The sequence below is a fragment of the Triticum dicoccoides genome, chromosome 3A (assembly GCF_002162155.2).
Source record: "Triticum dicoccoides isolate Atlit2015 ecotype Zavitan chromosome 3A, WEW_v2.0, whole genome shotgun sequence".
Lineage (NCBI taxonomy): Eukaryota > Viridiplantae > Streptophyta > Magnoliopsida > Poales > Poaceae > Triticum > Triticum dicoccoides.
In genome coordinates this window covers 476670836-476680938 of record NC_041384.1, presented here as the reverse complement: position 1 = coordinate 476680938, position 10103 = coordinate 476670836, and the positions used below count along the sequence as shown (strand labels likewise).

The 10103-nt window shown below is 42.8% G+C and overlaps 2 protein-coding genes across 4 annotated transcripts; one reads left to right on the top strand and one right to left on the bottom strand.

The window, feature by feature from the left end:
• The first annotated feature begins 2055 nt into the window (after window positions 1-2055).
• LOC119268647 (myosin-11-like) lies at window positions 2056-4530 on the top strand. Of its 3 annotated transcripts, none has more exons than XM_037550319.1 (3): window positions 2056-2268; window positions 2517-2784; window positions 2978-4530. In XM_037550319.1, exons 2-3 carry the CDS (start codon window positions 2765-2767, stop codon window positions 4287-4289), a joined length of 1332 nt encoding a protein of 443 aa, XP_037406216.1. In that variant the 5' UTR covers window positions 2056-2268; window positions 2517-2764; the 3' UTR covers window positions 4290-4530. The 3 variants fall into 3 exon arrangements, with proteins under 3 accessions (XP_037406216.1, XP_037406217.1, XP_037406215.1); XM_037550320.1 differs by lacking the exon at window positions 2056-2268 and having other exon boundaries at window positions 2294-2627; window positions 2707-2784; XM_037550318.1 differs by lacking the exon at window positions 2056-2268 and having other exon boundaries at window positions 2294-2784.
• Window positions 4093-8571, bottom strand: LOC119268646 (pentatricopeptide repeat-containing protein At4g02750-like). Its single transcript, XM_037550317.1, has 3 exons — window positions 7821-8571; window positions 6010-7084; window positions 4093-4203 (listed from the first exon to the last, which is right to left on the bottom strand). The coding sequence occupies exons 1-2, from the start codon at window positions 8542-8544 to the stop codon at window positions 6120-6122; spliced, it is 1689 nt and encodes a 562-aa protein (XP_037406214.1). The 5' UTR covers window positions 8545-8571; the 3' UTR covers window positions 4093-4203; window positions 6010-6119.
• Window positions 8572-10103: the final 1532 nt, after the last annotated feature.

The window sequence follows — 10103 nt, the reverse complement described above, 5'->3', positions numbered from 1 at the left end:
GTACGATAACGCCACCTATCGGAACCACGCCAAAAATCTACGTGTCTACATTGCATTTGCTCCCTCCAAACTCCTCCCTTTACCTTCATGTGCAATGTTTCACATTCCGCTGCTATACTCTTAGACTTGCATGTGTAGGTTGATTGCTTGACTAGTGCTAAGTTGCTAAAATCTGCCAAGACTTAAACTTGGGAAAAGGCTAGATTTTATTTGGTCAAGTAGTCTAATCACCCCCCCCCCCCTCTAGACATACTTTCGATCCTACAAGGAGTGTGGTGGATTTTCGTGACCCCTTGTAGGAGGGGTCCGAAACCAACCCTAACTTTGTTTCCCCACACATACGGACTCTAAAAACAGCCTGTACTTAAGTATTTCGAAATTACATGGGCCTGGCCCAAAAATAAGGTGGCGCAGCACCTACAATAAGCTATGGACGAAATTTATGAAGGGGCATCTTGTATATTTCGTCCATGTCCTTGTAGGTCATCACGGAGGCTTCAAAGTGCTCAAATATGCACTAGAAATACCATTCTGGATCCCTTCACGCGCGCCTTCATCTCCATGCTTGATCCTGCTCCAGTGTTCATCCCTCTTGTCCATGCTAGGCCCTTCATTAGTAATCAACACAAATGTATCCAATTTAGGTAGCATCATATTCTCATGAACATTAGAATTGTCACCAAGAAACGAAAGTACCTGGTAATTCAATTTGCGTGCGCGAGCTCTAGTAATTGGTCCAGTATGTATAGCAGCAGGGGTTGTGAGTGTAATAATGGTATTAATGTCCTCATCACCTGCCTAACCCCACATACAGTGGGAAAGTAGGGACCGATCTCGCTGTTGATGTTGACCGCGTTTTTTTGTCCGGATGAGACTATCTGCATGACCCGAATTACCCAACGGTTGTCAAACCCCTTCCAGAGCAACACTTCCCGAAGGGAGGTCCAGCTGACCGTGCCATAGGCTTTGTGGAAGTCGATTTTCAGGAAGACGGCCTTCAGGTGTTTGGCATAACCTCATGGAGGACTTGGCGAAATACTAGGACTCCATCCAAGATATAATGCCCATGGATGAAAGCCGATTGATCAGGGTGGGTAATGTGGTTGGCCAAAGGAGTCACCCTACCCCTTTGCAAGATGCGGAAGATCATATTGATCACCGTGATCCGGCGGAACTGTTGGATGACTAAGGCCCGTTTTAAGCGTGAATTCTTTTTTTACGATCTATGACTAGAAATCAATTATTACTACCTTCTTAACTAAATATAAGACATTTTTTGCAGAGAAATTGCTTTTGGAGGCCGAGCTCCATGGAGGCCATCAAATGCAAAAATCAAAATTCATGAAAATTCACTTTTTACATTTCAAAAAAATCTAAAAAAATTATAGTTATAGATGAAGGCATAATGCACAAGTGTGTAAATTTTCAGGACGAAATACATTGAAAAAATCTTGGTCATGAGGATGAAAAAGAAACAAATCTGAGGTTTTTTTAACACATGATACTATTCATCTTCTCATACCAAGAATTTTTCTTTTTTATACAGGTCGCATTTTATCCTGAAATTTTACACACATACACCTGACATCTTTTTTTACTTTTATAAAAAAAATCAAATTATTTTTGTTACTGAATTTTTTGATTTTTTCAAAAAATTGGCCTCCATGGAGGCCGAGGTCCCAAATGCCATACTCGTTTTGCAGTCCAATTTAAACTACAAAAACGTCTTATATTTAGTTATAGAGGGTGTATTTAATTGTCCACAGCTTCGACGTTTCTTCACCTCGAGCATATGTTCGGCTTGCTCCAGCGCATCCGGGTCCGCATGCCGCAATTCATTTTCTAAAAAGAAGGACATTAATGGCGTTGTTCCTCCACAACTAGGAAATTCTCCAACATTTTTGCAAAGAGTTAACAGGAGGAGCAGGGTAACCAAAATGTTGTAGCACCAGTTATGTCAAGTATGAAATGCACATTAATCCAGCATTCCCTTTCCAAAAGGATGCCACCAAACCAGTCCAATATTCTAATGGTCAATACGTGCACGCAACGATAAATAATTCGATTATTAAATTCTAAATTTGTAAAGTATTGATTAGAAGGGGAAAGGGCAGGCCAAGTCGTCGTTTATAAAAGGATCCTCCTGCCTGGTAGTAGCCTCGTCATTCTTCCCCTCAACAATTCAACCACACAATGCTGAACGGAGCCGACGAGTGGTGCGCCTTCGTCTGACGGACTGCTGGCCCAGCTGAGGCCACCAACGCTCAGGTCAGCGAAGCACGGTTCAACTGGTACATTTTATATCGAGAAATAATAAAGAAATGCCAGGCAAAAGAATAGGTATCTCATCATCTGTTAGGAAACAAAATCGCACCGCTTTCGTTTATAGAATAGCGAATTGTATTGTGGTCTTTGGCTGACCGCCTCTGGACGTGCTTCCCTTCACCTTCAAGGCGGCTCTTGGAGTTCGACCGTTTCAACAAGTCTCTGATTCATCTTTTCCCCTTCTTTAACAGCGCACAAGACGCGGTCTTGGATCTCTGCTTCTCTGCCCTGTTTTGAAGTTTCGCCATAAAGAAAAGCCTCTTTGCTTCGAGAGACAGCCACCATAGTCTCTCTCCGCTCCGGTATGCACAAACCAACCTCTCGGGGCAGTACCTGATTCCCGCTTATGCATGTGATCTGATTCTCATAGGAGTAACCCAGGTGGCATAATTGCCTGATCCTGGGCTGCCAGCACCAGCACGGTTCCTGACCCGAGAAGATGTTCTCCTTCAAGTCCAGGTAGAGTATTTAGTTTCTTCCCGAGTTTTCTTATCCAAATCATCGAATCATTTGTTATCTGTTGGCCAACATGAATCATGGTTGCGGTTCCATGAAATTTAGGTTTCTGCCGAATTTCTTGTGTTGTTATTTCTTTGTTTCGATTACTGTCAACAATCGATGAACCAACAGGGGCTTTGTTTTATGTTCACAGCGTCAAGTCGTCTTCCAGTGGGAACCAAGTTTCCACGCCGCGCTTCACTGAGGAATCAGATATGCACGAGCAGTTGAACAAGTTGCAGGAGGAGCTGGTAAGGGAGAAAGAGGAGAAGGTACGTGCACTGGATCAGATAGAGGAGCTCAAGAAGAAAAGCAGTAAGAAGAAGCTAAAAGGCAGCAGTGGAGACGATCAGTTGGACCTTGCACGCAGATTAGAGCAGTTAGAAGTTGAGCTGGAGGCAGCAAGGGATTCAGAGAAGAACATGCTAGTGTCGCTGGAGGCCCAAACAAAGCAGCTTGAACAAACTAAGGTATCTCTGGAGGAGGCCAAGCTTGAGATAGATTCGCTTGAAGACAACAACAAGACCTTGGTGGCACTGTCCTCTAATCCAACTAGACAGCCAGCCAGGAATTTCAGAAGAAGTGGTGTAATGTCCTTCTCCTTTGCCGATCCTGGTGAGGTGGAGACATTCTCATTACAGCGTGACCTCAAGTTGGCTGTCGAAGCCGAGGAGAAGTGCAAGAAAGCCATGGATGACTTGGCGATAGCCTTGACGGAACAAACCACGGCAGCTAGAGAGGCAAAAATGGAGCTCTCGATGGTGCAAGCTCAGTTGAAAAATGCAACAACTGAATTGGAGAACTCAAAGGCCTCTCTGGAAATCATGGAAGAAAAGCTCCGGTTGGCACAGGAAGAGGCTGCCAGACTGAATTTTGAGTTGGATGAGTTGGCAGCAGCCTCAAAAGAGAAAGAGAGAGGACTCATCGATTGCATCAAGATATTTGAGGGGGAGATGAACAAAGCAAAGGAAGAGAATGACAAACTGTTTGAATCACAGAGAGTGATCAGAGATGAGAATTCCAGGCTGAGGGAAATGCTGAAGCATGCAGTTAATGAAGCCAATGTAGCAAAAGAATCCTTGGAGATTGCCAGGGTAGAAAATTCTCAGCTTCAAGAAGACATGTCTGAGAAAGAGAATACCTTAAAGAGCATCGTCCAAGAATACGAGTCCTTGAAGGTAAGTGAGGCTGCTGCACAGAGTAGCATTAGAGAATTGAAGGACATGATTGATGCTATGTTCAGTTCAGAGTCGACCAAAACCTCGGCAGAAGCATCACCCATAGATGCCAAGGGAGGCGACAGGAAAGGAAGATATGTGGCAGCAGATAATATGTACTCTGATGCTGAAAGCTCTCCTTGTTCAAAGGATATTAGGAGTCCTGCAAGGCAGCAAAAGAGGACGATTCTTAGGAAATTTGGTGACATAATGAAGAAAAGAAACCCTCAAACTCAAAGTGTAATCTAGCATCCTCAGGCACCAGGCAGTGACTAAATACAAGTATACACTCTAGATTCCATTTTTTTTCTTCAAATCCCTTTAACTCAAGATAGTTATAATGCTTGACAAAATGAGATGTTCCAAGTGCGGAGAAACCCTTTTATCCATTCAGTTTTACAGATGTAAATTACAGAGGATGTAACATATATGTAAAACATACAGGTAGTGAAAATACGAAACCCGAAATAGTTTCTAGGGCTGCTTGACATATGCTGCCTCCACCTTTCAATCTGCTACATCTGAAAGCTTGTTATGAACATGGTAGATGATAGGTAGCCAAGACGAGGCTGCCGCACAACAAGAGCAGGGGAGAAACTTGGGGAGGATAGCTGGGACTATTTTTCTAGTTATCTATTGATTGATATTGCCAGGCATTAGTGCATTACATAGCCAGCTTACAACTTGGAGGCTAGGCCGAACTAACAGATTTTAGGACACAACTAACTTGAGAATCAAGAAATATCTCTAAGAGATTTAAACTGCTAAGGATAACTAGGGATGCTTATCCCCTTAAGTTTCAGGCGTGGCTCTTTCCATCATGGGCTTCTTGTGCCTCCTGTAGGTTTGTATGTCTATCCCCACATAACAAAGCTTGATATGGAAATTCTTTTATGTTCAAGACTAATGCAGAAACCTAGCAATGTGCAATTTAGCAGTCCTAGTCTTCTCATAACAGTCTGCAGAACCTGTTAATGAGTTTAGGAATATTTGCAATTGAACTTGCCTAATCGTTGTTTATCTATTGTTCTCTAAACAAAAATATTTCAACGACCAGGTAAAATAAATACCTAATTTCCCAGTTCTAAACTTCCTTGTCCATGTGTTGCGAGTTTATTATTTATATAAAGTCAAATAAAACTGCATTCCAGTCCGCATACCCAATCATAAGCTCTCGAGATAAAAAAACTAGAAAACCACCTCTCCACTATATATCCAAAGCAAAATAAAGCATGCAGCTACTAAACTAGGATTTGCAACAGCAGCAGCTAGACCAATGTTGTAACATGGAAAATGTCAGTTTATCTGGATTACCAAAATATACAAGTGACTTCCATTTAAGCAAACCAATATGCAGCTACTGCTCTGTTCTCTAACGTTGTTCCTGTATGCATAATTTTAACTTGCTGCTGACCATCCTCTGTGGATTGAATTTTGCGGCAATGACAATTCCAATTAATGACATCAAAGGGAACAAAAGAGGAATAAAGAGCTCATGGACGAACATCAATCCTTTGTTAACGATGTAAATTTCACGGAGGTCTAAAGTCCCTTCTGTCCATATAGATCAAAGTAACATCACAGCAAGCATATCCCACTAGGCAATGTCTAAAATACATGTATGATTCTGTAGAGTACCAAATACCGGTCCGCTAGAAAAACTATAGCACTCTCCTTGCGATTAATAGACCTGACAACCATGTGTTCATCCCAGTCAAGGTTGCAGATAGAAATTCCTAGGTAAAACTGGATCAAGATTGTTTTATCACCCAGAACAAAATTATTTACATGATCAATAGAAATGATTATGGAAATGACCTATAAAGACTGTTTCTTCTACTTTCTAGTTTCAATTTCTTTATAAACAGCAGGGGGGCTTCTTTTATTGAAGGAAAAAAGCCCAGGTTTATCATGATACTAACATCCATTAGACTCGTCTGTTTAAAAGCCATGCAGGGAATCCATGTACCTGAGACAAACAATCTAAGGCCTGTAAATTTGATCCTTGAACTCGCAGACAGATACTCTGATTGAGCAGAGGCTGCAAATGACATGTGTGCATGAAGAGTATGAAAAGCCCTATCCAGATTCCTGGGACATCTCTACCATTGTATGAGTTTCATTGGCCATCATTTGCATATGAAAGCTGATTTTTCTCAGCTCAGATATGATCTTGTTCATCTCTGGATGAGATGCATCACCACCCACAAACATATGAACTCTATTAGCAATTTCAGTCCAGCTGTATCCAGGTTGTTTCTTCACACCTTTTTCCTTCATTTGACCTCTTATTCGATTGACTTCACCCCACATGCCAGCAGCAGCATATATATTTGAAAGCATCACATAAGGCCCTGAACTTCCTGAGTCTGACTGCACAAGCATTTTCGCCGCAAGTTCACCCAACTGCACATTACCATGAGTCTTGGAAGCCCCCAGCAATGCACCCCAAACATTCTTCTCAGATTCAAATGGCATGTCTTTTATGTAACTACATGCTTTCTCAAACTGTCCTGCTCGACCCAATATATCGATAATACAAGCATAGTGTTCAGCTCCTGGATATATCGCGTATTTGAATGACATAAGATCAAATAGTTTCAAGCTGTCATCCACCCTGCCAACATGCCCACATGCTGATAGCACACTAAGGATGGTAATATCATTCGGTATCAGCCCACGTGTTTCCATCTCATGGAAGAGAGAAATAGCTTTCTGATATTTGCCATGTTGTGCATATGCCGCAATCATTGTGTTCCACGAAACAATGTCCTGGCTTTTAAGATTTATGAAGACCAACTCTGACTCACTGACATCACCACACTTGCTATACATTGTGATCAAAGCATTACAAAAAGATGTGCTAGATTCTAACATTGTTTTGACAGCAACAGCATGTGTTGATCTTCCTTGTCTGAGCAAAGCAAGAGCAGAGCATGCTGTCAGGGTTGCAATAAGAGTCGCATGATCTGGTTTTGTACCTTCTCTGAGCATTATGATGTGCAATTTCAAAGCTTCTTCTCCGTATCCATTATGAACATAACCTGCAGAAATATGGAAAGTGAAATGTGAGGATTTTCGAGAGTTCAGTGGCAGCATTAAAAAGAAAAAGACCTAGGTAGAGTTTTTTCTTCTATTATGAATTCTATCCCCCGCGCCCCCCTAATGAAGTGAAATGGTTCTCTCAGTCAAGAACCTCAACAACAACGTAGGGTGCACGCCATCCAAAAGTTCGAAACACATTAGTCCAAGGCTTCAATAGTCCAACCAAACCATCCTGCAGCATTGCACTCCAGAGTTGCAACCAACAATTAAGGCATGAGTTCCTAACAATTGCAAAATTGTAAGGAATCAATATCATCAGGCATGAATTTTGTAATTTTTTTCTTAGAGAACATTGTTGATTCAGAGTATTACAACCAACATTTAGTTCATGCCAAGCAAGAAAATTTAGTGACTATTTGTTTCTTAATTGTGAAGTTCACTAGAGGTATAAAATTGACACCAAACACTGTCAATTGTTTGAAACGGCAAAAGGCAAACAACAAAAATCATTTACAACCGCTAACTCATGCAAATGCATGCACTTACGCAAATCGATTCGAGAAAGAACTGATGCACAAACTCAAGAACAGCTTGAAGATATGAACAGCCAGGATGGCTTGGCATGGAGGTAAATACACAACATCCAATAGAAGTATCCAAGCAACATAAGAATTCTTAGGACTGCACATAGTATTAAGCAATTAGCAAGCTGCATAATGAGAAAGGAATAGCAACCTGCAATCATGGCGTTCCACGAGATGACATCTTTGACATAAATCTCATCAAAAAGCTTCCTGGCGCTCTCCACATCTCCTTCCTTGCAATATCCAGTGATCATGGCGGTGGATGCCATGACATTCTTCTCTGGCATCGCTGCAAACAGTTTTCTTGCCTCGTCGAGCATGCTGTTGTCAACATACCCACTTATCATCGCTGCCCACGACACTAAGTTCCTCTCTGGCATTTCGTCAAACACCGCACGCGCCCTACCCACCTCCCCACGTCGCGCGAGCCCATCAACCATGGTGGTGTACGACACCACGTTCCTCTCAGGCATTTCACCGAACAGCCTCTCCGCGTCGTTCATGCAGCCGAGCCGGACGAGCCCGGCAAGCATGGCGTTCCACGAGGCCACGTTGCGACGCGGGGTGCGCGCGAAGTAGGCGGAGGCGGCAGCGAGGTCGCCGTGCGCGAGGCAGCCGGCGACGACGGAGTTCCAGGAGATGACGTTGCGGGACGGCATGTCGTCGAAGAAGCGGCGCGCCGCGGGCAGGTCCCGGCCGACGCGCCAGAGCGCGGTGAGGAGCGCGTTCCAGGAGACGACGTCGCGGCGGGGCATGGCGTCGAACACCCGGCGCGCCGCGGCCAGGTCGCCAGCGCGAGCGAGGGCGGTGATGCGCTGGTTGTCCCGGACGAGGAGGCGAGAGGCGACGATGGCAGGAGCACGCGCTGGGTGCATTGGGACAGCATGTGTGTCGGTGTTGGCCGCCGAGCGTCGATGGAACTCGTATGGGAAAGCAAGCAGAGATTGCACATAATGAAAGAAAAAAAAAGGGTTTAAGATTCCCTTAAAAAAATGGTTAAAAAACTCCCCCTTCCTGTTTAGTATTGCTGTAGAAACTAGGGATGGCAATGGGTACCCATTACCCGCGTACCCTGTGGGTAAAAACCCTATTAGGGTAAGGGTATGGGACAAAAAATTACCCATGGGTACTTAAATGGGAAAATATCATACCCATCGGGTAGAGAGGGTACGGGTATGGGATCGTATAACCCATGCCCGCGTAACCGTGTACCCATCTAAAATGTTGACATGTGGGTTTCCGTTAATATCCCAATGTATTCATTTCCCCTCCTAATCACGCTAGGTAAAAACTCTAATGTGTATTCAAATGATCTTTATAATTTATCATGATTTCCTGAACTTAAAGTGCATGCATATGTGTTGTGATTTATGACTATGTGTTGTTGTTTAACATTTTTATATTTCACTTTATAGGCAAGTACTTTTGTTTATGAGAATATGTTGTTGTACATTGTTGTTTAAGATTTATTTCTATTAATAATTTATGATTATATGTTACTTTTTACAACTATTTTCTACTCAATTGATGTGTTGTAAACGCGGGTATTTTTACCCGCGGGTACCCATATACCCTGTCGGGTGATGGGTATGGGAAAAAACTGTACCCTTGACGGGTATGGGTATGGGTGATGGGTAAACTCACGACGGACGGGTAAGGGTATGGGGTAGCTCCACCCGTACCCATACCCTGCGGGTGCCATCCCTAGTAGAAACCCTTTCAAAAATGAGAGCGCCTAGAACTCATCTAGATGAGACATAAGTATGGTCTCATTCACATGATGTCATCCCCTGTTGTTGCAGTCCGGTTGAGTCCCCCTTTGACTTGTTTCGTCCACTGGGCCAGTTTTTAGTTTGGGCTGGTTTTAGTTGTTGTTTTTCGGTTTGGCCCGTCAGTTTTTGGTTGTTGCTTACCAGTTTTGGATGTCTGTTGTACACGCACGCGCAGAGAAGCCCAAAAAATTTGCATCGCACGATCCAGTCGCTTCTAACTTGGTTTTCTTTCTCTGTTAGTACGATTTGTGCTTGGCTGGGATTGTTTTTTTGCCAGCAGCAGCGTTGCCACAAGCAACGTCCGGCCTAGGTTTATCCTTTGTATAATTTTTCTAATGTGCAGTTCTCTAGCGGTTTTCTGTTTGGTTTTTATGCTTCTTATAGAAAATGTTGAAGTTTTTTTATTTTTCCTGTTTAAGTTTTTCTATTTTTCATGCTCCTTGTAGAAAAAATGAAATATATATATTTTTTACATTTGTTATGATATTTCACAAAAAGTGTTCTCACATATAAAAAAATCCTATCATGTATTACAAATATAAAGATGCATTTGAAAATGTATAATATCATTAAACAATATTCATTATGTATTAAAAATGTTTAAAAATGTATTTGCCTCGCCGTCTCCAAATTGGATGCCTCGTGCGTCGAGCAGAGGTGCG

Coding starts and splice junctions, on each gene's coding strand:
- LOC119268647 (XM_037550319.1), top strand. CDS start 2,765: ATGTTCTCCTTCAAGTCCAG. Junction 2,785..2,977: donor ATGTTCTCCTTCAAGTCCAG/GTAGAGTATTTA, acceptor TTATGTTCACAG/CGTCAAGTCGTCTTCCAGTG.
- LOC119268646 (XM_037550317.1), bottom strand. CDS start 8,544: ATGCACCCAGCGCGTGCTCCTGCCATCGTCGCCTCTCGCCTCCTCGTC. Junction 7,085..7,820: donor GTGGAACGCCATGATTGCAG/GTTGCTATTCCT, acceptor ATATTTCTGCAG/GTTATGTTCATAATGGATAC.